General features: G+C 41.4%; 1 protein-coding gene across 1 annotated transcript in view; it reads left to right on the top strand.

Moving 5' to 3' along the window:
* LOC126260324 (hemicentin-2-like) overlaps positions 1 to 23,783 on the top strand; it is a 432,251-nt gene that overhangs the window by 180,425 nt on the left and 228,043 nt on the right. Inside the window, exon 4 of the mRNA XM_049957649.1 lies at positions 10,663 to 10,866. Within this exon, the coding sequence (XP_049813606.1) occupies positions 10,663 to 10,866 (204 nt within the window). The remainder of the gene's footprint in view (positions 1 to 10,662; positions 10,867 to 23,783) is intronic.

Raw genomic sequence — 23,783 nt, 5'->3', positions numbered from 1 at the left:
CGTCCCGTGGTCCATTGCAAGGAAGGCGCTTAGAACCGTTCTCAAATGGTATCTGTGGAAGATATATATTGTACTGCAGCTTCCACCACAGGTCGCACAACGACGTGTTGCCCTCGCTCTCCACTTTTTCGTAAGGACTGAAGTTGATAAGAGCTCGCCATGGACCATCCTATGGGCAGACGAGACTGATTTTTCTCTGGGGGTGGGGGGGTGAGGTCAGTACACAGGATTCACCTCCAGTCGCTGTGACACATTCCTCTGTTCCTCTGCATGGTGAAGGTGTCACCGTATTATGTGGCTCGATGGCTTCGTTCATCATTGGCCCATTCTTTTTTGAAGAAGTCGGGCTCAAGAACCAACAACGTATAGTGTGACTGGCCAGCGTTACTGCCATATGTTTCGCCAGCATGTCATACACGCCTTAGAGGCGAGAGACCATAGAACTTAATACTTTTCAAGCTAGATAGGACACCACCGCACATTGCTCGCGAAGTTCACTTGCTTCTCCGAAACACGTTTGGAAACGATCGAATTATCAGCCGATCGTTTCCAAATGCTTGGCCGGCACAATCGCTTGGTCTCACTCCCTGTAATTTCTGGTTGTGAGGCTATCTGAAGGACAGTGTTTAACAGGCGTACAAGCACACATGTGCTGATCTGAAGCGCAGCAAGAGAGGTAGCTAGCATACCTACGGACATGCTTCGTTCTGCTGTGCAAAATATAATCCTACGCTTTCAGTCCCTTCTAGACACTGATGGGCACAATATTGAGCACATTTTTAACAGTAATGGTACGAGTATGTAATGGACTGGTTTAGCGTAGCAGCCCATTAAAAGAGTTTCAGTTTCAGTCCCTGACATTAATGCTACCAAGTTTGGTCCTCGTACTGTAATTAGTTTCCGTGTTATAACGTCTTAAATAGGGAAAGTTTAATTATAACTACCTGGTATATTTCAGAATAAAATTATTCGTTACTTGACTGTACCGTTTAAGACAAATTAATCTGTCGTCTTCAGAACCTTAGTACTGATGTAGCTTTTACTTGCTGCTGGTACAACAGCTTGACAGGTACATGGATGGCCGCGCGGGGTAGCCGTGCGGTCTCAGTGCTTTGCCACAGTTCGCGCAGCTCCCCTCTCAGAGGTTCGAATCCTCTCTCCGGCTTGTGTGTGTGTGTGTGTGTGTGTGTGTGTGTGTGTGTTGTCCCTAGCGTTAAGTTAGATTAAGTAGTGTGTAAGCCGAGGGACCGACGACCTCAGCAGTTTGGTCCAATAGCAACTTACTAAAAATCTCCAAAAAATACATGGATGTGACTAAGTTAATGTAAAATGTTAATCTGAGTTTACAATAATCACCTAAAACACGTACATTTTTGGGCATATTATGCCATTATGCTCTTGTGAAGAAGATATTGATATCCACTAAACCAATACTAAGCTTCTGATGGTGACAAATTGTTGTTATTACTGTGGTATTCAGTTCAGAGACTGGTTTGGGGCAGCTCCCTATGGTACTCTATCTTGTGCAAGCTTCTTCATCTCCGAGTAACTACTGCAACCTACATCCTTCTGAATCTGTTTAGTGTATTCATGCCTTGGTCTCCTTCTACGTTTTTTACCCTCCTCGCTTCGCTCCAATCCTGAATTGATCATCCCTTGATGCCTCAGTACGAGACCTCCCAACGGACCCCTTCTTCTAGTCAAGTTGTGCCACAAATTTCTCTTCTCCCCAATTCTATTCAGTACCTCTTCATTAGTTACGTGACCTACCCACCTAATCATCAGAATTCTCCTGTAGCATCACATTTCGAAAGCTTCTATTCTCTTTTTGTCTAAACTATTTAACATCCACGTTTCACTTCCATATATGGCTACACTCCATACAAATACTTTCAGAAAAATCTTCCTAACACATAAATCTATACTCTATGTTAACAAAATTTCTCTTCTTCAGAAACGCTTTTTTTGCCATTGACAGTCCACATTTTATATCCTCTCCACTTCTACCATCAGCAGTTATTTTGCTCCCCAGATACCAAAACTCATCTAATATTTTATTTCTTGGTGTTCATCTCACGTCCTCCTTTCAAGACACTGTCAATTCCGTTCAACTGCTCTTCCAGGTCCTTTACTGTCCCTGACAGAATTACAATGTTGTTGGTAAACCTCAAAGTTTTTATTTCTTCTCCATAGATTTTAATTCCTACCCCAAATTTTTCTTTTCCTTTTGTTACTGCTTTCTCAATATACAGATTGAATAACATCGAAGATAGGCTACTGCCCTGTCTCACTCCCTTCTCAAACACTGCTTCCCTTTGGTGGCTCTCGACTCTTATCTTCCATCTGGAATCTGTACATATTGTAAATAGTCTTTCGCTCCCTGTATTTCACCCCTGTCCCTTCAGAATTTTAAAGAGAGTATTCCAGTTAACTGTCCAAATCTTTCTCCAAGTCCACAAATGCTAAAAACGTAGGTTTTCCTTTCCTTAACCTATCTTCTAAGATACGTCGTAGGGTCGGTATTGCCTCATGTGTTCTAGTCATTCTACGGAATCCAAACTAATCTTCCCCGAGGTCGGCTTCTAACAGTTTTTCCATTCCTGTATAAAGAATTCGTGTTCGTATTTTGCAGCCGTCACTTATTAAACTGAGAGTTCGGTACTTTTCACATATCTCAACGCCTGCTTACTTTGGGATTGGAACTGCTATATTCTTCTTGAAGTCTGGGGTTATTTCACACTTCTCATACATCTTGCTCACCAGATTGTAGAGTTTTGTCGGGACTGGCTCTTCCGTGGTCAACAGTAGTTATAATGGAATTTTGTCTACTCCAGGGGTCTTGTTTTGACTTATGTCTCTCAGTGATCTGTCAAACTCTTCACGCAGTATCATATCTCCCATTTTATCTTCATCTACGTCATCTTCGATTTCCATAATATTAACGTCAAGCACAAAAAATGGTTAAAATGGCTCTGAGCACTATGGGACTTAACTTCTGAGGTCATCAGTCCCCTAGAACCTAGAACTAGTTAAACCTAACTATTCTAAGGACATCATACACATCCATGCCCGAGGCAAGATTAGAACCTGCGAGCGTAGCGGTCGCGCGGTTCCAGACTCGAGCGCCTATAACCGCTCGACCACGTCAAGTACATTGCCCCTGTATAGACACTCTATATACTCCTTCCGCCTTTGTGCCTTCCCTTCTTAGCTTAGAACTGGTTTTCCATTTTAGTACTTGATATTAATACGAGGGGCGTTCAGAAAGTAAGCTCCGATCGGTCGCGAAATGGAAACGACTATGAAAATCCGATAAAGCTTTGCACAGATGTGTTGGGTAGTGTCTCTAGTATAACCCCAGTTAGCATCACGTCGCTCTTCTCATTTCTGAGCTCGCAGTGAGTGCGTAAAGAAGTCTAGAAAATAGTGTCTGCCGCCAAGTACGAGGGCCTGGTGAGAAATTTCGCCTGAAGCTATGCAGCTAACATTACATAACTGTCGTGCTGTTTCTTCTTCAAGACAATTCTCAGCCGCATTCTGCAGGGGCAATGAAGTTGCTCCTGCATCGTTTTCAAATGGAAATGTGAGATTACCCACAATACAGTCCGCAATTTTCTCCCCCTGAGTTTCATCTCTGGTCACATGAACCGCTGTCTTTGAAGACAACATTTTGACACAGACAACGAGGTGTAGGCCAGCGTGGAGAATTGGCGGAAAGCACTGGCGGCTGCCTTCTATGATGAGGCTATTGAAAAGTTGGTACAACGCTATGACAAAAGTCTAAGTCAGAACGGCGACTACGTAGAGACGTAGCTGAAATGTGTAGCTAATTGTTACAAGTAAAACATTTCTGATGTTCACTGTGGTTTCAATTTGGCAATCAATCGGAGCTTACTTTCTGAACAGGCCTCGTACATGTCGCTCTCTTTTCTCTAAACGCCTCTTGAATTTTCCTGTAGGCTCTATCTGTCTTACCCCTAGTTACATATGCCTCTACTTCCTTACATTTGTCCTGTAGCTATCCTTGCTTAGTCACTTTGCACATCCTGTTGAACTAAATTTTTAGCCGTTTGTACTGTTTTCTGCCACCTTCATTTACTGCATTTTTGTATTTTCTCCTTTCATCAAATTCAATATCTCTTCTGTTACCCAAGGATTTCTGCTAGCCCTCGTCTTTTTACCTACTTGATCCTCTGCTGCCTTCATTATTTCATCTCTGAAAACTACCCATTCTTCATCTAGTGTATTTCTTTCCCCAATTATTGTCAATCTTTCCCTAATGCTTTCTCTGAAAACCTCAATAACCTCTGGTTCTTTCAGTTTATCGAGGTCCTGTCGCCTTAAATTCCCACCTTTTTGCAGTTCCTTCAGTTTTAATCTGCAGTTCATAACCAATAGATGGTGGTCTGAGTCCACATCTGCGCCTGGAAATGTCTTACAGTTTATAGCCGGGTTCCTAAATCTCTGTCTTACCACTATGTAATCTTTCTGAAAACCTCCAGAGTCTCCAGGCCTCTTCCACATACGCATCTTTCTTTCTTGAGTCTTAAAACAAGTGTTAGCTACCATTAAGTTATGCTCTGTGCAAAATTCTACCAGGCGGTTCCCTCTTTCATTCCTTACCCCCAGTCCATATTGACTTACTACTTTTCCTTGTTTTCCTTTTCCTACTATCGAATTCCAATCTTCCATGACTATTAAATTTTCGTCTCCATTCACTATCTGAATAACTTCTATTATCTCATCATACACTTCTTTAATCTCGTCAGCTACGGATCAAATTGGCATATAAACCTGTACTACTGTGGTAGGCGTGGGCATCGTGTCTATCTTTGCTACAATAATGCGTTCCCTATGCTGTTCGTGTACCATACCCACGCTCCCATTTTTTATTCATTTTTAAACCTACTCCTGCATTACCCCTATTTGATTTTGTATATATAGCCCTGTATTCCCACGACCAGAAGTCTTGTTTCTCCTGCCGCCGAACTTAAATAATTCCCACTATATCAAGTTTTAAGCTATCCATTTCCCTTTTTAAATTTTTTAACCGACCTGCCCGATTAAGGGATCTGACATCCCACGCTCCGATCCGTAACACCAGTTTTCTTTCCCCTGATAGCGACGTCCTCCTGTGTAGTCCTCGCCTGGAGATCCAAATGGGGAACTATTTTACCTCCAGAATATTTTACCCAAGAGGACGCCATCATTATTTAACCATACAGTAAAATTGCATGCCTCCGGAAGAATTACAGTTGTAGTTCTCCTTCGTTTCAGCTGTCCGCAGTACCACCACAACAAGGCCATTTTTGTTAATGTTACAGGGACAGATCAGTCAATCATCCAGACTGTTGCCCCTGCAGCTACTGAAAAGGCTGCTGTCCCTCTTCAGGAACCACACATTTGTCTGGCCTCTCAACAGATACCCCTCTGTTGTGGTTTCACCTATAGTTCGGCAATCTGTATCGCTCAGGCACGCTAGCCTCCCAACCAATGGCAAGGTCCATCGTTCATGGGAGGCACATTACACTATCGAAATTGGTAAAGTGAATAAAAGTATAATTACAACTGACAAATGTAATTTATTCTGAAAAACAGGATACTTCTGCTGTCACCAAATTTCGAATTACAAAACTGTACCTCGGTATTTGCCTTTTGAATATTACAATTATCCATTATCACATAGCACAGTAGTTCTATTTTACTGGCATATAACAGCATCTATTCATTACTTAAACTTCCTTCAATGTGTCCATTGTCTTTTTAATCTTTATATTTACAACTATACTAACATCTGGAACTCTTCTCTGCTTTGTTCCTCTCTCTTAATACTCTATACCTGATTCTAAGACAACTGGCCTCTTCGTTTATCTTCACCCCGCTGATTTCCCTGGCGTGCCCCATTTTATCTTACTTAAGTCGTCTTCTCGCTCCACTTACCTATTTTGTAAACCCAGATTTCTGAAAGTTAGTGTCTCTTCAGGTTTATGTGACAGAAGCTGTTCACCAGCTAACAAGATGGCTTGGCAAACGAGGTTTTCTTTGATTTTCTCCATATTTACTGGACCTGAAAGTGAGTACATTGAGCGGATATTGGGTTCCTATAGCAGTATGATCCGATTCTCAGAAACATACCAAGAAACCGATTTTGAAGTTTTCCATTTGTTGTTTGGCACAAAAAATTAATTCGTTTTATCTGAATAGCAAGCTATGTAGGTTTCCTTACTAGTCCTGTAATCACGAGTTCACTGGTTCGATTCTCGCTAGCGGCTAATTTGTTGAAACTCTGCTTTGAATTCATAAATTATCATCAAACTGATATGTAAACTAAGAAATATTCATGCGAGTCGTAATGTATATTCCTGTTGGAGGGTACTAAATGAGGCAGTATTTTGCTTAATATTTTTATTTAACAAATGTGTAAATGAGATGAGTAGAAAAACTGCTGATTTCGTTCTGTCATTTATAATACTTTGATCAGAACAACATTTTCATATCTAATTTCTAAGCACATAGATATTCTTGATGAATTAGTATTTTTGAGCAAAACTGGGAAACATTAAATGAAACATAAAACGTTTTTTTATTAGAGGAAGTTGCGAATGTATTGTTATAAACACAAGTTTAACATTACTAAAAATATTTAATTTATTATAAACACTAAATTTTTCTATCATTGGTATGTAAAAATGAAGATATTCTTCTTATAAAAAGTTATGATTCACAATAGTATTTGTTAACTAATATTGCGATTCGATAATAAACATTAATCAAGAATTGAATCAGTGACTTCATGATTATCAGACAAAAATGTTACGCACTCACCTATTTTTATTTCATATATTTATTGTTATGGTGTTCTTTCATATTTAGGTAATAAATCGAAGTTATCGGATGGAACTTTTGGAGAAAAGAATTGAAAGAGCTGTGAGACGAACCGTTACTGCATGCAAAGTAGGCACTCTGTTGCAGATTTTTCAGTATTTGATTTTAATGGTTTCTGAAACTAATGTACATTTACTTTTGGTTAATAGAATTGAAATACCTTAATTGAACTCAGAAGCTTCAAATCCTCAAACCTGATGCTTTATACGTTTCTGACAATTTCATCAAACTGTTGCTTAAGTTGTTTTCATCCACTGCTCCCATATTCTTCATCTGAACCGAAACATTAACGTCCTATGTTGTCACACATGTATAAAAGTTCCTGATAATCCTACCAAATATACTCTAGCTTGCCACCACCCTATGAATATTTTTTCTGCTAGAGTATAAAATACGGAATGTGTTTGATATGAGAAACTTACCTTATTATAATTTTTAGCATGTATTTGCGCATTTCTTCGGGAGGTTTTGCGGAAATTTCTTTGTTCATTTACAACTGCTTTGACCCATTACTTTTCTGTAGCAATCTCTTTGGAGGTATAAAATACCGTATAGTTCCTTTGTGATTCATCTCGCTTTTGTAACTACTTCGCGAACGTATTAAAATCCAGTCGAGCCTTGTAATGGAAATCAATGTACTCGCACGGTCTTTCGGAAACTCTGTTGCATATTGGATGCCAAACTATGCACCACCATGCGGTTTCGTCATACAGTGTGTGGATGACGTGTGGAGCACTTCTGACACCATAGCAGGTAATTCCACCGAAAGTAACAAAGCTTTCACAGAAAAATCCGTAAATGTAAACAGCGTAACACCTAGATTTTTGTTATCTCTATAATACTACCCATTGTATACATCTCATTCTCGTGTCCCGTCATACGCATTAAAATATCCTACTGGTACATCTTTAATACTTTCTTACGTGGTTTTCGTTAAGAAGTCTTGGTTTCGTGGATTATGTACGTATTTAATTTCATTAAATAATCTGCACCACGACATTCTTTACACTTTTAGTTGCGACTCTTTCATTATTGGGTTTTGACATGCATGGAATGTTGTGCCCGTAACGAAATATTTAACGCAGCAGGAGCCTTTTGTTGTATAATACGTTTCTTACTACTGGCTATGTTATTTGATGACTCTTGTACAATCATAATTTGACATTCCAGAATGATCTTTTTTCTACTGCATCTTCCCTCGTTTTATTTTTAGTAAGAGTTTTTTCTTTTATTTTACCCCATGTTCCTCTTTGTTTAAAATTTATTTAAGTTTCATGATAAGAAATTCGTTCGCTCCTTGCAGCAGCTCGAATAACGTTTCTTTAGTTTAGAGGGGTCCGACTTCTGACGTGTACCCACTGGAACCGTATTGGTATTCTGACATTGTAAGCACGCAAATCACCAGTACAAAGGGATGGTGATATTGTGAATGTTTCACGTATCAATTGACGTACGCGTATATTTTCTATAAAATAAGTGTGGAATACATACACAAGGTTCCTACCTAAAAAAAAAATATGATCCTCTTTCCATATAAAATTTTCAAATAAGTCCAAATTATTCCCTGCGTTTGAACCGTGTTACTGTTAATTCACAGGTAGTGTAATTCTTATTTCAACTTATCAACTAAGAGTCGAATGATGGCACGGGGACATATGCACATTGTGCCGCATAATCTACTTCATTTGGTATCCTACAAATTCGAAATACCGCTAATTGCTCTGTAATTAGTAATAAAGTCTTCTCTGTGCAATAGTGGTACGACGAGTCCACAACATACAGACCTACGTTGTGGAATGTATTTGGTTCTCTAACGGACAAGTGTTCCACAAAAGGTACGTACGTGCTGCGTACAAACATCAACATATGCAAAACAAAAAAAAGTACTGAACTGCAGAGAAAAAGATTGCTGCTTTCTGCGTCTATTCTCTTCTGTCTACTGTTATTTTTCAATCAGCTGAAAGAAATATTTAAGAATAAACTGTTCTCACGACGAGATATGAGAATTTAGTTGTTTTAAATGTGATACATTTAATACAATTTTCCTTTAATTCTACAATATTTCCGCCGCACTGGGCAGCCGCGCGGTCTCAGGCGGCTTGTCACGGTCCGCACGGCATCCCCCGCCGTTGGATCGAGTCCTCCATCGGCCATGGGTGTGTGTGTTGTCCTTAGCGTAAGTAAGTTTAAGTTAGATTAAGTAGTGTGTAAGCTTAGGGACTGATTACCTGAGCAGTTTGGCCTCATAAGACCTTACCACAAATTTCCAATTTCATGATATTTTCAGACTAAGAGAATAAGTTGATTGTACAATTTACACAATCAATTAAGAGCCATTCAAATAAAGAAAATACAGAAATTTATAGGATGATGTGAACTTGTCTCTGTTGAATATTTACCTTCATTGTACTAAAATACAATGCTTATATGACAGAGTGCGGAGTTTGGTCGCTCAAATGCATACATTGCTAATAACTTGCACATAATTTGTGCACATGGCAGTTCAGTCTGTAATTTTTACTTGTTGTCTTTCCCTTCTTTCTCGAAACGTTTCTAACAGACAATTGCGACATGGTGACAGAGGCTAGAGAACAGAGGCCGAAAGCAGCAACCATTTTGCCTACAGGCCAATATTTTTTTGTATTTTTTTTTTGTATTAACCAGTTAATGTCGGCATTGGTCTGTGCCAAGTGCCCTAGATTTTGTTGAACCATTTTCAAAATGAATTTCCTGAGACACAATAATATCTGAAAATGTACTGACTGGTTCAAAAAAGAACTGCTTTTTGGCATGGCATTCATGGTCCGCCGGAGAGGTAGGAAGAAATGTACCGGGTGATCAAAAACTCAGTATATATTTGAAAACTTAATAAACCACGGAATAATGTAGATAGAGAGGTAAAAATTGACACGCATGCTTGGAATGACATGGGGTTTTATCAGAACAGAAAAAAAAGGATTGCTAGACGTGTGAAAGATCTCTTGCGCGCGTCGTTTGGTGATGAACGTGTGCTCAGCCGCCACATTCGTCATGCTTGGCCTCCCAGATCCCCAGACCACAGTCCGTGCTATTATTGGCTTTGGGGTTACCTGAAGTCGCAAGTGTATCGTGATCGACCGACATCTCTAGGGATGCTGAAAGACAACATCCGACGCCAATGCCTCACCATAACTGCGGACATGCTTTACAGTGTTGTTCACAACATTATTCCTCGACTACAGCTATTGTTGAGGAATGATGGTGGACATATTGAGCATTTCCTGTAAAGAACATCATCTTTACTTTGTCTTACTTTGTTATGCTAATTATTGCTATTGTGATCAGATGAAGCTCCATCTGTCGGACATTTTTTAAACGATTGTATTTTTTTTTTTGTTCTAATAAAACCCCAAGTCATTCCATGCATGTGTGTCAATATGTACCTCTCTATCTACATTATTCCGTGATTTATTCAGTGTCAAATTTATACTGACTTTTTGATCACCCGGTATAAGTATCAGTGGAGATTATTTTGAATAAAATATTGTTTATCAGTTTCAAACAACAGACGTGTAATTATTAGAGCCAAATTCAGATTTCATACTTGTACAACAAGTATAGTGTTTTGACGCTCTGCTTCGAGGCTATGCAGAGATGGTCGTAATGTTTAGGCTTGTCAGTGTAATCAAACATTAATTTTCCCCCATAAATTGAGTTAACAGCAACTATCTTTCGTGGATGATTTCCCAGTGTGCTGCTGTTGTCGCGAGCGGCTGGTGAGGGACAGGCGTGTTGCAGGCAGACCGCCGCCGACGGTGTCGTGGTTCGTCGACGACCGGCTGACGGAGGGTCAGCTACAGGCCGTTGGCCGCCACGTGGTCGTCAACCGCCTGGAGGTGCCGCGCGTGTCCCGCCAGCAGCTCAACACTGCCTTCAAGTGCCAGGCCTCCAACACCAAGCTGGTGCTGCCCCAGGAGAAGACGGTCCGTCTCGACCTGCTGTGTGAGTACCTTCCCCTCTCGATTCTGCACGCTTATGCATTCTCAATTCACGACAGTAAGAAAGAGACAAGTAGTGGTCTGAAAAGTGGCTGGAGCCTAGGGTATGTAAGTCGCACTGCAGTGATGGCGAGGTATGCACCTTATTATTGCGACCTAGGCACCCAGGCCCACATTTGCATGTACAGTTTTCTTTTTAATCAAGTGACATTTCCCATTGGTGTATTAGCGAGTCGAATGATACGACCGAGGTGTCTGCTGACGGCCATTTTTCTTGATCTGTACCGTCAAATCAGGCAGAGCTTTGTCAGTAGAGGCCGGTTACAGGGGCTTTGATACCTCTTTCCAACTTCCGTATTTAAAAGTATACGCAGGGTGACATAGAAGGACGGATTAAATATTTGGGGCAGCTTCCTTACACCAAAAAAGGAAAAAAAATTCAGTAAAAATTGACTATATAGTGCATATTTTAAGACCTATGAGAACTAGTTCAGTAGAAGAGACGCATTTCACATTAGCGGAGATGAACAAGGGCTGATAGCTCTTACAGTCCACGTTTACTGGACATTTTTTCTTTTTCTGCTCCATAATACCTCCTTCAAAAATATGGAAAGCAAAGAGCTTGCAGTAGAAGATGTGTTTCACAGTATCAAGGACGAACAAGTGCTCATAGCTATAAAATCATGCGTTTTACAACCCATGATTACTGGACGATTTTTCTTGTTTTGGTGTAATGAACCTGTAGCTAAATTTTTAAAAATGTCTTTGTGAAACAACCTTATATAAACTTGAAACTTACCGTGTTGTAAAAATTTTTGCGGCTATACCTGTTGAAATTTAAACCGACTTGTGCCGTCTTTGTGTTACTTTAGCTATTGGACGGCAATACGACATCACATTCACCTTATTTATACAGTTATGTAGAAGTTCCGAAACCGTAAAGCTGCAGAAACGCACCATGTATTTTGCGGTAATGTTAGAAAAATGTTCACCAGTTCTATTAGGACATTTATTAGAACTTCGGTTTCTCTCTGAAACAGCACTAGACCAGAACATTAATTTACTGTAATAATAACATTCCCCTCTTAAACTTTCCGTCAAGTAGTGAAAGAAGTACATGTATTCAGTCCCAAGGAAAATTACTACCGAATGAATTGGAAATGCAGTGAGACGTGAAACTGAACCTATTTTCTAATAGCAAAGTGTAACATGTATCACACTGTCAGTTAATTACTAAAATTTGTATTTATGCACTAAACAGGAGAAACAGAATATAGCAATTCTGGCAGCAACGGTATTAGCAACGCTTACACTTGGCATAGAAACTGTGAATAACATATTTCTCTTATAGCAGTTTACTATAATGTATGATACATAAATAGCACTTCAATTTCTCCTTCATTTGTAAAGCAATTTCTGGTTTACAATTAACAAGCAAATGAATGTCTGTTATTTTAGATTTAAAAATGGAAAGCACAGTTCTTTTACTTTACTGTAAAATGTCTGGGAAACTTTTACACTGTTTACAGTCTTAATATAGTACTTTAATAAATCCACTAAATAAGTTCGTGAGTACATCGACACGGTACTGAACTCCACTTCCGAGGATACGGATCAGGAAATTATCCGGGTTAAAATGACTTAGCTTAGTCAATGCTTGCCCAACCGTCTAGAATAACATTAGTCTAGTATTTATCGCTGACAGTGACCTATACGTTTTACAAGTCTACTCATCAATTTGCCTGAAAGTATCTAGACGCTGAGCTGAATACAATGTGTAATTCATGAAAACTTCTGCTAAGCTTCCGTATATTAGCAGCTCCATGTTGCCTCCATAGCAAATGATACCACTTCTTCTTTCTCGTACAGTATCTTTTAACTTATCATGATGCTGCTATGATGCTTCTTTCTAAGCGCGGGCACACACACACACACACACACACACACACACACACACAGACTTTCATCAGAAGCTTTGTCTTTAATGAGCGACTCCGAGACTTCGATGATCTCACGGGATCCGGTATTGACACTGTGGCAAGCCCGTTGGCTTCCTTCATCTGCTTGACTCTTTTTAAGCATTTGTAACTGGCTGTAAGAAGTTCAGGTGGATGTAGCTTGCAGTAGTTATAGAGATAGGAGGAGGATAAAACAGCGTGGACAGATGCACGAAACACATCGTCAGCCTGAGGACCACAATAACAGCTGGAGGTTATTCGATGCTTTTACGCAGTTATGCACTCAGACGTACTATGGGTGAATCCGACATGAAAAAAAGAAGCTTATAAGCTATGGGAAAACCATAAAAGAAGAGACTCAAACTGTCTGAGTTGTGATGTTACAGAAGCATTCTAGGAATTAAGTTTGGAGAAGATAAATGAGGAGGATCTTTGCAGAAATGGTGAGGAAAAGAACGTGACAGAATATTACGATGACAGAAAACGTGTTAAGACATTATCGAACAATTTTCATGGTACTAGAAGAAACAATAGAGGGCAGTAATTCTACGGTTAGACAGCTTTGAAATACACTCCTGGAAATTGAAATAAGAACACCGTGAATTCATTGTCCCAGGAAGGGGAAACTTTATTGACACATTCCTGGGGTCAGATACATCACATGATCACACTGACAGAACCACAGGCACATAGACACAGGCAACAGAGCACGCACAATGTCGGCACTAGTACAGTGTATATCCACCTTTCGCAGCAATGCAGGCTGCTATTCTCCCATGGAGACGATCGTAGAGATGCTGGATGTAGTCCTGTGGAACGGCTTGCCATGCCATTTCCACCTGGCGCCTCAGTTGCACCAGCGTTCGTGCTGGACGTGCAGACCGCGTGAGACGACGCTTCATCCAGTCCCAAACATGCTCAATGGGGGACAGATCCGGAGATCTTGCTGGCCAGGGTAGTTGACTTACACCTTCTAGAGCACGTTGGGTGGCACGGGATACATGCGGACGTGCATTGTCCTGTTGGAACAGCAAGTACCCTTGCCGGTCTAGGAATGGTAGAACGATGGGTTCGATGACGGTTTGGATGTACCGTGCACTATTCAGTGTCCCCTCGACGATCACTAGTGGTGTACGGCCAGTGTAGGAGATCGCTCCCCACACCATGATGCCGGGTGTTGGCCCTGTGTGCCTCGGTCGTATGCAGTCCTGATTGTGGCGCTCACCTGCACGGCACCAAACACGCATACGACCATCATTGGCACCAAGGCAGAAGCGACTCTCATCGCTGAAGACGACACGTCTCCATTCGTCCCTCCATTCACGCCTGTCGCGACACCACTGGAGGCGGGCTGCACGATGTTGGGGCGTGAGCGGAAGACGGCCTAACGGTGTGCGGGACCGTAGCCCAGCTTCATGGAGACGGTTGCGAATGGTCCTCGCCGATACCCCAGGAGCAACAGTGTCCGTAATTTGCTGGGAAGTGGCGGTGCGGTCCCCTACGGCACTGCGTAGGATCCTACGGTCTTGGCGTGCATCCGTGCATCGCTGCGGTCCGGTCCCAGGTCTACGGGCACGTGCACCTTCCGCCGACCACTGGCGACAACATCGATGTACTGTGGAGACCTCACGCCCCACGTGTTGAGCAATTCGGCGGTACGTCCACCCGGCCTCCCGCATGCCCACTATACGCCCTCGCTCAAAGTCCGTCAACTGCACATACGGTTCACGTCCACGCTGTCGCGGCATGCTACCAGTGTTAAAGACTGCGATGGAGCTCCGTATGCCACGGCAAACTGGCTGACACTGACGGCGGCGGTGCACAAATGCTGCGCAGCTAGCGCCATTCGACGGCCAACACCGCGGTTCCTGGTGTGTCCGCTGTGCCGTGCGTGTGATCATTGCTTGTACAGCCCTCTCGCAGTGTCCGGAGCAAGTATGGTGGGTCTGACACACCGGTGTCAATGTGTTCTTTTTTCCATTTCCAGGAGTGTTTATAAAACAAATAATTGGTGACGATGGGTTTATTACTGTGAAGTGCTGAGGAGGTCAAGGTGGGCCGTATCAGATCAGTTAGAAGATTCATAACACCAAAATACAGAAGCGTTTTGAAAAAAAAGTGTAAAAAAGTGACATATTATCAGTGTATGTTCTTTGGTAGGGATTTTAGTAGTGTATTGGCATAGATATCGAGAAACATTTTCACACTATAATATAAAGAATTGAGGCTACTACTTTTAATGATTACAGTTCAGAAGTACAACGCCATACTTTTTAAAGGTATCTCATCATCAATTTACTTGCTGACCCTCATTAAGTATCGCCGCCACCACTTATTTGCATCAGCTTTGCCTACCCTACCAGTGTCATCGTCCTTGGAAAATACTTCTTTTACTTGATTACAGATAAGTAGTTTATTTATTTATTGTATGACCGATTTGTCGTACGGATACCTGGATATTTTTATATCCGTTCTCTTCTGTTATGGGATATTGTTCCAGTTCATATGGTGCTTTCGTATGGACTGCAGTCCTTTTATTTGGGATCTAAATATTACATACAAGTTATTTCGTGTCGCTTCTCTCAGAAAATACATTAATCACATTAGAATTGTCCGGATGCTCTTTATGGTACGAAATTCAAAATATCTTCCTTTGGCACCCTTCATGTTGTATAGGATTGTCAACATTTCTGCTGAACTCACTCGAATAAATACTTTAACGGGTTGGAGCCCTAAACATTGGCAATGAAACTTTAAACGATTTCAAGTCGCAGTGACATCCACTCTAACATTATCCATGTAATAACCTCTATCTCGTCACTTTATACTGTCTTTAACATTCAATATTTGTATTGCAAAGAAGCTGCGGAAAGTGTTTAATAAAGAAGAAAATGAAATAGGTGTTCAAGAAATTCTTCCATTTGACGTAATTTCGACGCTCACGTTTATCGGGAACACCGACAGTCCATTATTGTTTTAAACTGTTACTCTGTTTCCTTTTCATTTGTTCACTTTCAGGCAACGAGAAATGCGTGCCGTACACAAAAAGATCTCTCAGCGGCGGTCCGACTGTTTGGTGATGGATCACGTGCCTTCTACAACTTGCCGTGCACGTGCGCGGGTATTAAGAGTGGGTGGCCCACTTACGGCGGAAGCATTTTAAAGCATAACACAGTCAGGTCCCGAAGTGTAGTCACGCTAACCAGAAAAAAAAAAATCCAAAATTGGACGCCTTCAGCAGCAGAAAACAAAATAAAAACACATCGTTCCTTCTTTGAGAGTAGAGCTAGGGTGGATGATATTATTTCTATTTCAGCACCGTCCACAAGGAATTTTCGAGAATCTGTAAATCCGCTGTGATTGATTTACAAATTTATCTTTGGCACTCATTCTAATAAAGGAAAGGAATTCGTAGTACTGTAATTAATTATAGATAGTACCTTATTTCACAACTGCAACAAGTGAACCATTGGCTAAGGAGACAGCTTACTAATACCGAATTAAAGCACTTGCGTGAAAACATTTCAAAGAGATTAGGAGCAAGGAAGTCACTTGATAGTTATCTAAATTATGCAAAAACAGACATAATGTCTTACGGGATAACCGCAATCAGTGATTTTATAATGTTACTTAAAATCCGTCTTGATTGCAATTTTTTTTTTATTATTCATATGACCGGTTTCGGTTCATTCAGAACCATCTTCAGATCTGTAAAAGTAATTATACTAATTTACTATTTCACGAAAGCAAATCTTTTTCATCCTATCTAATCAACATCAAATGTACCAGAACGTACCTGATATTTCAGTTACAGGAGTAACCCGTCCAAATCCAGCAGCTTTCACATGCTACGTCACATAAAATTGGTTGGCAGCGTGCACGTCATTTATATTAATTATAACACTATTACCGACAGGTGGCGTCTGGTACATTTGTTACATTCCATTTGCACATACTATATTCAGTAGATCTTTTTTATATTAAAAATATTTAATTAAAATATGTAGATGTCAAAGCTAAATTTCTGTACTTGTCAGGATTAAAAACAGTAAAATTATATTTTTTATACGATCTAAAAGGCATAGCGTTCACATTTCAGAAACTTCGAAATAGCTGTGAACGTTTGGCTTCTCATTGTCAGTGGTGTCGTAGTCTCTGCTTTTGAAGCTCCACGATTGTAAAATTTTATCTTCTTGTACTGTACTCGTAAGTTCGTCAGCATGTATGTGTTTAAAGACGCGTTCTTACTAACTTTTTCCACAGTGTTTTACAGCACAGGATGGAATGTGAGAACCATGGCACTGTCGCAAGTCTCTGAAAACAACGGTCGGATCGTTCTACCAATGGTTCAATTCCTAATAGAAATCCGCTCATAGGTCACGGAGTCGTTCGAGAACTGCAGCGTGAAAGTCCTCGCTGCTGGAAAACCTCTTTCCCTCAAAGACTTTCATTCACATTGCCGAAAAAATGGAAAACACTTGGTGCAAGGTCAGGACTTGCCAAACAGCATCACTCAAGTCTTTTCGGCCTTGATTAAATTGTAGGAACCACCTCATAATGACAGGATGCGACGCTGCATTTGCTCCACACACCGCCAGAATTTCCGGCTGAATCTGCGTCCAATGTAGATTATTTCCCCCACAAGAACAGCGTCCTGTAAAGTTTGAATACTTTTTCAGTTGATAACGCTGTTATACTTACAGACTGGCACAAAGGAATCCCAGGACTAGTACTCAAGTCACAGAAAACGCCACTCTTGTTCTACTCTACTGGCCATTAAAATTGCTACACCAAGAAGACATGCAGATGATAAATGTGTATTCATTGGACAAATATAATATATACTAGAACTGACATGTGATTACATTTTCACGCAATTTGGGTGCATAGATCCTGAGAAATCAGTACCCAGAACAACCATCTCTGGCCGTAATAACGACCATGATACGCCTGGGCATTGAGTCAAACAGAGCTTGGATGGCGTGTACAGGTACAGGTGCCCATGCAGCTTCAACATGATACCACAGTTCATCAAGAGTAGTGACTGGAGTATTGTGACGAGCCAGATGCTCGGCCACCGTTGATCAGACGTTTTCAGTTGGTGAGAGATCTGGAGAATGTGCTGGCCAGGGCAGCAGTCGAACATTTTCTGTATCCAGAAAGGCCCGTGAAGGACCTGCAACATGCGGTCGTGCATTATCCTGCTGAAATGTAGGATTTCGCAGGGATCGAGTGAAGGGTAGAGCCACGGGTCGTAACACATCTGAAATGTAACGTCCACTGTTCAAAGTGCCAACACTGCGAACAAGAGGTGACCGAGACGTGTAACCAATGGCAGCCCATACATTCACGCCGGGTAATACGCCAGTATGGCTATGACGAATACACGCTTCTAGTGTGCGTTCACCGCTATGTCGCCAAAGACGGATGCGACCATCATGATGCTGTAAACAGAACCTGGATTCACCCGGAAAAATGACGTTTTGCCATTCGTGCACCCAGGTTCGTCGTTGAGTACACCGTCGCTGGCGCTCCTGTCTGTGATGCAGCGTCAAGGGTAACCGCAGCCACGGTCTCCCAGCTGATAGTCCCTGCTGCTACAAACGTCGTCGAACTGTTCGTGCAGATGGTTGTTGTCTTGCAAACGTCACCTTCTGTTGACTCAGGGATCGAGACATGGCTGCACGATCCGTTACAGCCATGCGGATAAGATGTCTGTCATCTCGACTGCTCGTGATACGGGGCCGTTGGGATCCAGCACGGCGTTCCGTCTTACCCTCCTGAACCCACTGAATCCATACTCTGCTAACAGTCATTGGATATCGACCAACGCGAGCAGCAATGACGCGATACGATAAACCGCAATCGCGATGGGCTACAATCCGAACTTTATCAAAGTCGGAAACGTGATGGTACGCAATTCTCCTCCTTACACGAGGAATCACAACAACGTGTCACCAGGCAACGCCGGTCAACTGCTGTTTGTGTACGAGAAATCGGTTGGAAACTTTCCTCATGTCAGATCGTTGTAGGTGTCGCCACCGGCGCCAACCTTGTGTGAATGCTCTGAAAAGCTAATCACAGCATCCTCTTCCTCTCGGTTAAATTTCGCGTTTGTAGCACGTCATCTTCGTGGTGTAGCAATTTTAATGCCCAGTAGTGTACAATGTTAGTAGTGTGGACCGATATTTTGTTACTTTCTAATGTCCATAAGCAGTACGGAATGTGAATTAAGAATAAATAAATCGATATCTAATGTGTAGAATAGCTGTTGGAAGGAGAATAATGACACACTTAAAACAACAACAGGTAACTACACAGTAGCAAAGAGGAACGAAGTTTACAACGCATCAACGCATCGACGACTTGAAGAAAGTGTAGGTTCGATGGGGCAATGAAGACAGCTTTCTTCTGTTACTGATTGGTGATACAGACGTGATGATGAAGTTTCTTGAAGTCTAATGTCCATCGTAATATATAACTGACGTTTGTACCACTGGAAATCATGAGATAAAGATACTGGAAACCATTGAAATATGGTTTCATCAAAGAATATTAAAAATATGGTGGACATGTTCTACGTACTGTCTAAGTACTAAAAGCAATACGTAATTGATTAAGTCGAGGGAAGTCCCTTACGAGAAGAGCAGTCTAGTTTTTGGGACACCTTCTGCGTCGCACAGGATCACTTTATCTGGAAGGTGCAGTTGAGATGAGCGTTTGTAGAGGCAGAAAAAAATCACAATATGAACATGAAATGCTTGAGGTTAGTTGCTGCGTAGAGAGGAAAATGTTAACACGAAACAGGAAAAGGCAGAGGACAGGACTGAAGTAATCGCAAACTGATGAAAAAACAGAAAATTCTTTAATTCCGTGCCATCATTTCAGACATTATTCGTATGGCACATTTTCGCTAGGTAACATCATCTCACACTACAAACTCTCCACGAAACTTTCGTAATCCACAGAACATTTGCACTATAAGAAAGGACGGAAATATAGAAATGAAGGTAAAATCTTCTGGGTTCTTAGGCCACCTCAAATTTCTTCTCTACGAACGACGGTTCGACACTTTTGCTGGGACCTTCTTCAGTGTCTTGTAGTGTCCACGCTTAACTAACCATTGTTCACGACGAGTGTTGCGTTCCTTATAAAAGGATGCTGTCTTACGCTTATATTGAAGAAGTCGTGTTATTGACTGCCATTCGCAGGCGATGGCCATTGAATAGAAAGGGATTTGGACCGTGCTAATGCTAAAGAAGATTTAATGATTGAAATTCTTCCGGCTGCGTTTGGTGGACGGCTGTGGTAATCGTAGAAGTGTTAAGGACAGAGCAAGAGATTGTCCGCAGAGGTAGCTTCATGGATGTTATTTGTATTATTCGCGTAAGGTGGCCACGTGTTCACTTCCTTCTTGACGGGAAAGCAGTAACCAGGAAGCCTATAGCCGACCTCTCTGGTAAAGTTACATTCTTCCTCGGAAATCTCAACACGTTTTCGAGCCATACTGCTATAAATACTGGTTCCAGTGACACGGCCGCAGTTCCACCGATGTTCTGCTATCACAGATTTCACACCTTGATTTAGCCGCATGTGGAGATATTTCTCTCACAGTCCTCTCTGTTTCGCCTACATACCCTTCGTCACAGCCACATGTCATTTCACAGACTCCTACAGGGTGGAGATAATCAGGTGCTTCCACATGGAAAAAGTCTGTTATTTTGAGTGATGAAATGGTATGTATTCCATTTTTTCCTAAAATTATGCTGATGCCCTCAGTGAACACCAGACTGCAACTTACCAGAGCGAGGAGGTTGTTCGTCCTTCCTATGAGCATAATTATCATTTCATTCAATGGGCCCCGTCAATGACCAAACTATCACAGACTTCATTGTCTTCTTTAATAAATCCAACGTCAAACTGTTATTATAATTGATACTGGAGGCACATGAAGATAGTGTTTCTTTCGCGCAATCCGTGTAACTTCTTTCCCATGATGATTTTCCACCAATAGCAGCAGGAAGAATTTTTATCAGTAACTGCTTCAGCATAAGCACCGGAAAAAGGAATTTCTAACAGAACGACGATGGCCTACCGATACGAACTACAGGAATTTTGCATAATAAGCCCACTTCTTGACTATAAGGGCGGGACAGCTGGCTTTTATAAAAGGAAGGGACACAGGCCTTTGACAGTGTTCAGATAACTGTGAACATCACATAATCGTGAAGATGATCCCAGTTGAAGAGTTGAACCGTCGATCCTACAGAAGAAATGTGTCACTGGCTAAAATCTCATAAAATTTTATTTTCAGTGGCAATGAGTCCGAAAGCCTGAAGACTTACAATATACATTGTATGCGAGAACACACACGGAATGGGATATCAGGAAAGAAGTGTTTGGACTAAAAAAGACGTGCCGTATCGAGGAACCATCCATTAGATCGCTTTAAGCAATCTAAAGCGATTTAATGAAACCACTGAAAACCCAAATCAGGATGGCCGGACCCGGGTTTGATCCATCGTCCTTCCGAATGAGAGTCCAGTGTGCAAATCACTGTGCCATCTAGCTCGGTAAACAGCAAGTAAACTGATTATTAGTTCCCAAGTAATCTGTACAACCGCTACTACATTTATCCCAATGTGAGACAAGACGGTCAGTGCCCCAGTGAAGAAACGACTGCTGTTGCCTACGGAACCAAGATTGTAACCAGATGTGCCCTCTTCATCCAAAGCAAATAGACGACTATGAATGTCTTTTTTGGGGCTTCAAAAATAAGTAAATTTCTTAGCAAAAAGTCGGGACTCTACAGGGTACGTGTAAGGTTTTCCCGGCCAAACTACAACAGCGATGGAAAGTTTCTTCAATGAAAATCCTCGATTGATCTCAGATGTTGACACGGAAACGAGGAAAAGTTGCTGAAATTGTACATCTGGGGAAAACCGTTGTGTGTAAGTGTAATGTAGATGATTACAAATCTGGAGGATGTGGAACTGGATACATTTGAAATTTTATACCGTCGGATAGTCTTAAACAATAAATAGACTGATGAAATCTGGAATAAAGAAGTACCAAATAGCACACTTGAAGATGGATGGCTATAAAAGGCAGTTAACAGAAGAAGGGATAGATTCGGAGCCAGTGCTCTACGGCATCCGGTATTAATTAAGATGATGCGGGAATGGATAATGGAGTAGAATAAAGAGCTGGTAAATATTGACTAGTATATACAAAGTAGACTATACTTCAGTTTGGGAGCGCTAATGACGTAGAGATTAAAACAATAGCACAAGGTAGTAATGAATTTAAACTGATTGTGCATACTGTCACTAGTACACAAGTATCGTCTTTAGAAGCAATTAATGCTTATTATTTTTGAGACAATTCTGCATGATATTGCTAAATATTGTAGGGTACGCAAGTTGGCTTATTCACCTAAAAAATAATAAAATTGAGTAAACAGCAAAACCATTGATATAGAGTAAGATGTATCTCCCGTTCCTATAGGTGTTGGCCTACAGTAGATGTGGCAATACTCTAAGAAACAAAGTGTGTAGAAAGCCCACTAACACAAACAGCTATTTTGATACTACTTCGAACTGTGACTCCACCCAGAAGAAAGCAAAAAATGGTTCAAATGGCTCTGAGCACTATGGGACTCAACTGCCGAGGTCATTAGTCCCCTAGAACCTAGAACTAGTTAAACCTAACTAACCTAAGGACATCACAAACATCCATGCCCGAGGCAGGATTCGAACCTGCGACCGTAGCTGTCTTGCGGTTCCAGACTGCAGCGCCTTTAACCGCACGGCCACTTCGGCCGGCTAAGAAGAAAGCAGTTCGTAACACACTGTCGACGGGTGCTTTCCGAATCAGTGACATCAATATCTTGTAATCGCAGCTGAATTTCGTAAAGGAGCTACTGAAGGCCTGTGGCTATGATGGTTTGTCCATAGGAGGGGTTTTCAAGCGAAATAGAATTAATTATAGTAATGAGAGCACGAGAATTGCATTCTCCCTTTGTCTGGTTACAGTTCGTTTCAAGAGCTACACCACATCGGCAGAATTCTTAACAAAAATGGTTGAAGGACATCATTTCTCCGTGACAGAGAATAAGACTTTTCCGACGTAAAACGGTCGTATTTCATCACGCCACACTGCGGTAGTCCATAAAGTGACGTCTTGTTGGAAGAACTTTCCTAGTAGCAGTTGATATTTATAAGAACGAAACTAATTTTAATATAGATGAAGGCCACAGCCTTCCAGTTTCGTAGCTTCCCGCCAACAAGGATGCAAATACTCAACCACAGTGCGGGAAGAAAATAAGTAACAGGAAGCCTGCTTTGTGTCACGACGCTAAGTTATTGATGTTGCTGTTGTGGTCTTCAGTCCGAAGACTGGTTTGAAACTACTCTCAATGCTACTCTGTCCTGTACGAGCCTCTTCCTCTCCGAATAACTACTGTAACCCGCATCCTTCTGAATCTGCTTGCTGTATTCATCTCTTGGTCTCACTCTACGGTTTTTGCCCCCATCACCCGTAGTTCCCTCCAGTAATAGACTAGTGATCCCTTGATGTCTCGGGATTTGTCCAACCAACCGATGCCTTCTTTTAGTCAAGTTGCACCATAAATTCCTTGTCTCACCCATTCTATTCAGTACCTCCTCATTGGCTGGGTGACTGACTCATCTAATCTGCAATATTCTGCTGTAGCACCACGTTTCGAAAGCTTCAATTCTCTTTTCGTCTAAATAGTTTATCGTCTACGTTTCACTTCCATACATGGCTACACTCCAAGTAAATACCTTCAGAAAAGACTTCCCAGCACTTAACTCTATATTCGATGTTAACAAATTTCTCTTCTGTAGGAATGTTTTTCTTGCCATTCCCTGCCTACATTGTATATCGTCTCTACCTCGGCCATCATTAGTTATTTTGCTACCCAAATAACAAAACTCATGAA

Source organism: Schistocerca nitens, chromosome 5 (assembly GCF_023898315.1).
Source record: "Schistocerca nitens isolate TAMUIC-IGC-003100 chromosome 5, iqSchNite1.1, whole genome shotgun sequence".
NCBI classification, from domain to species: Eukaryota; Metazoa; Arthropoda; class Insecta; order Orthoptera; family Acrididae; genus Schistocerca; species Schistocerca nitens.
Note: the sequence above shows the minus strand (reverse complement) of the source record. Positions and strands in the feature narration are given on the sequence as shown.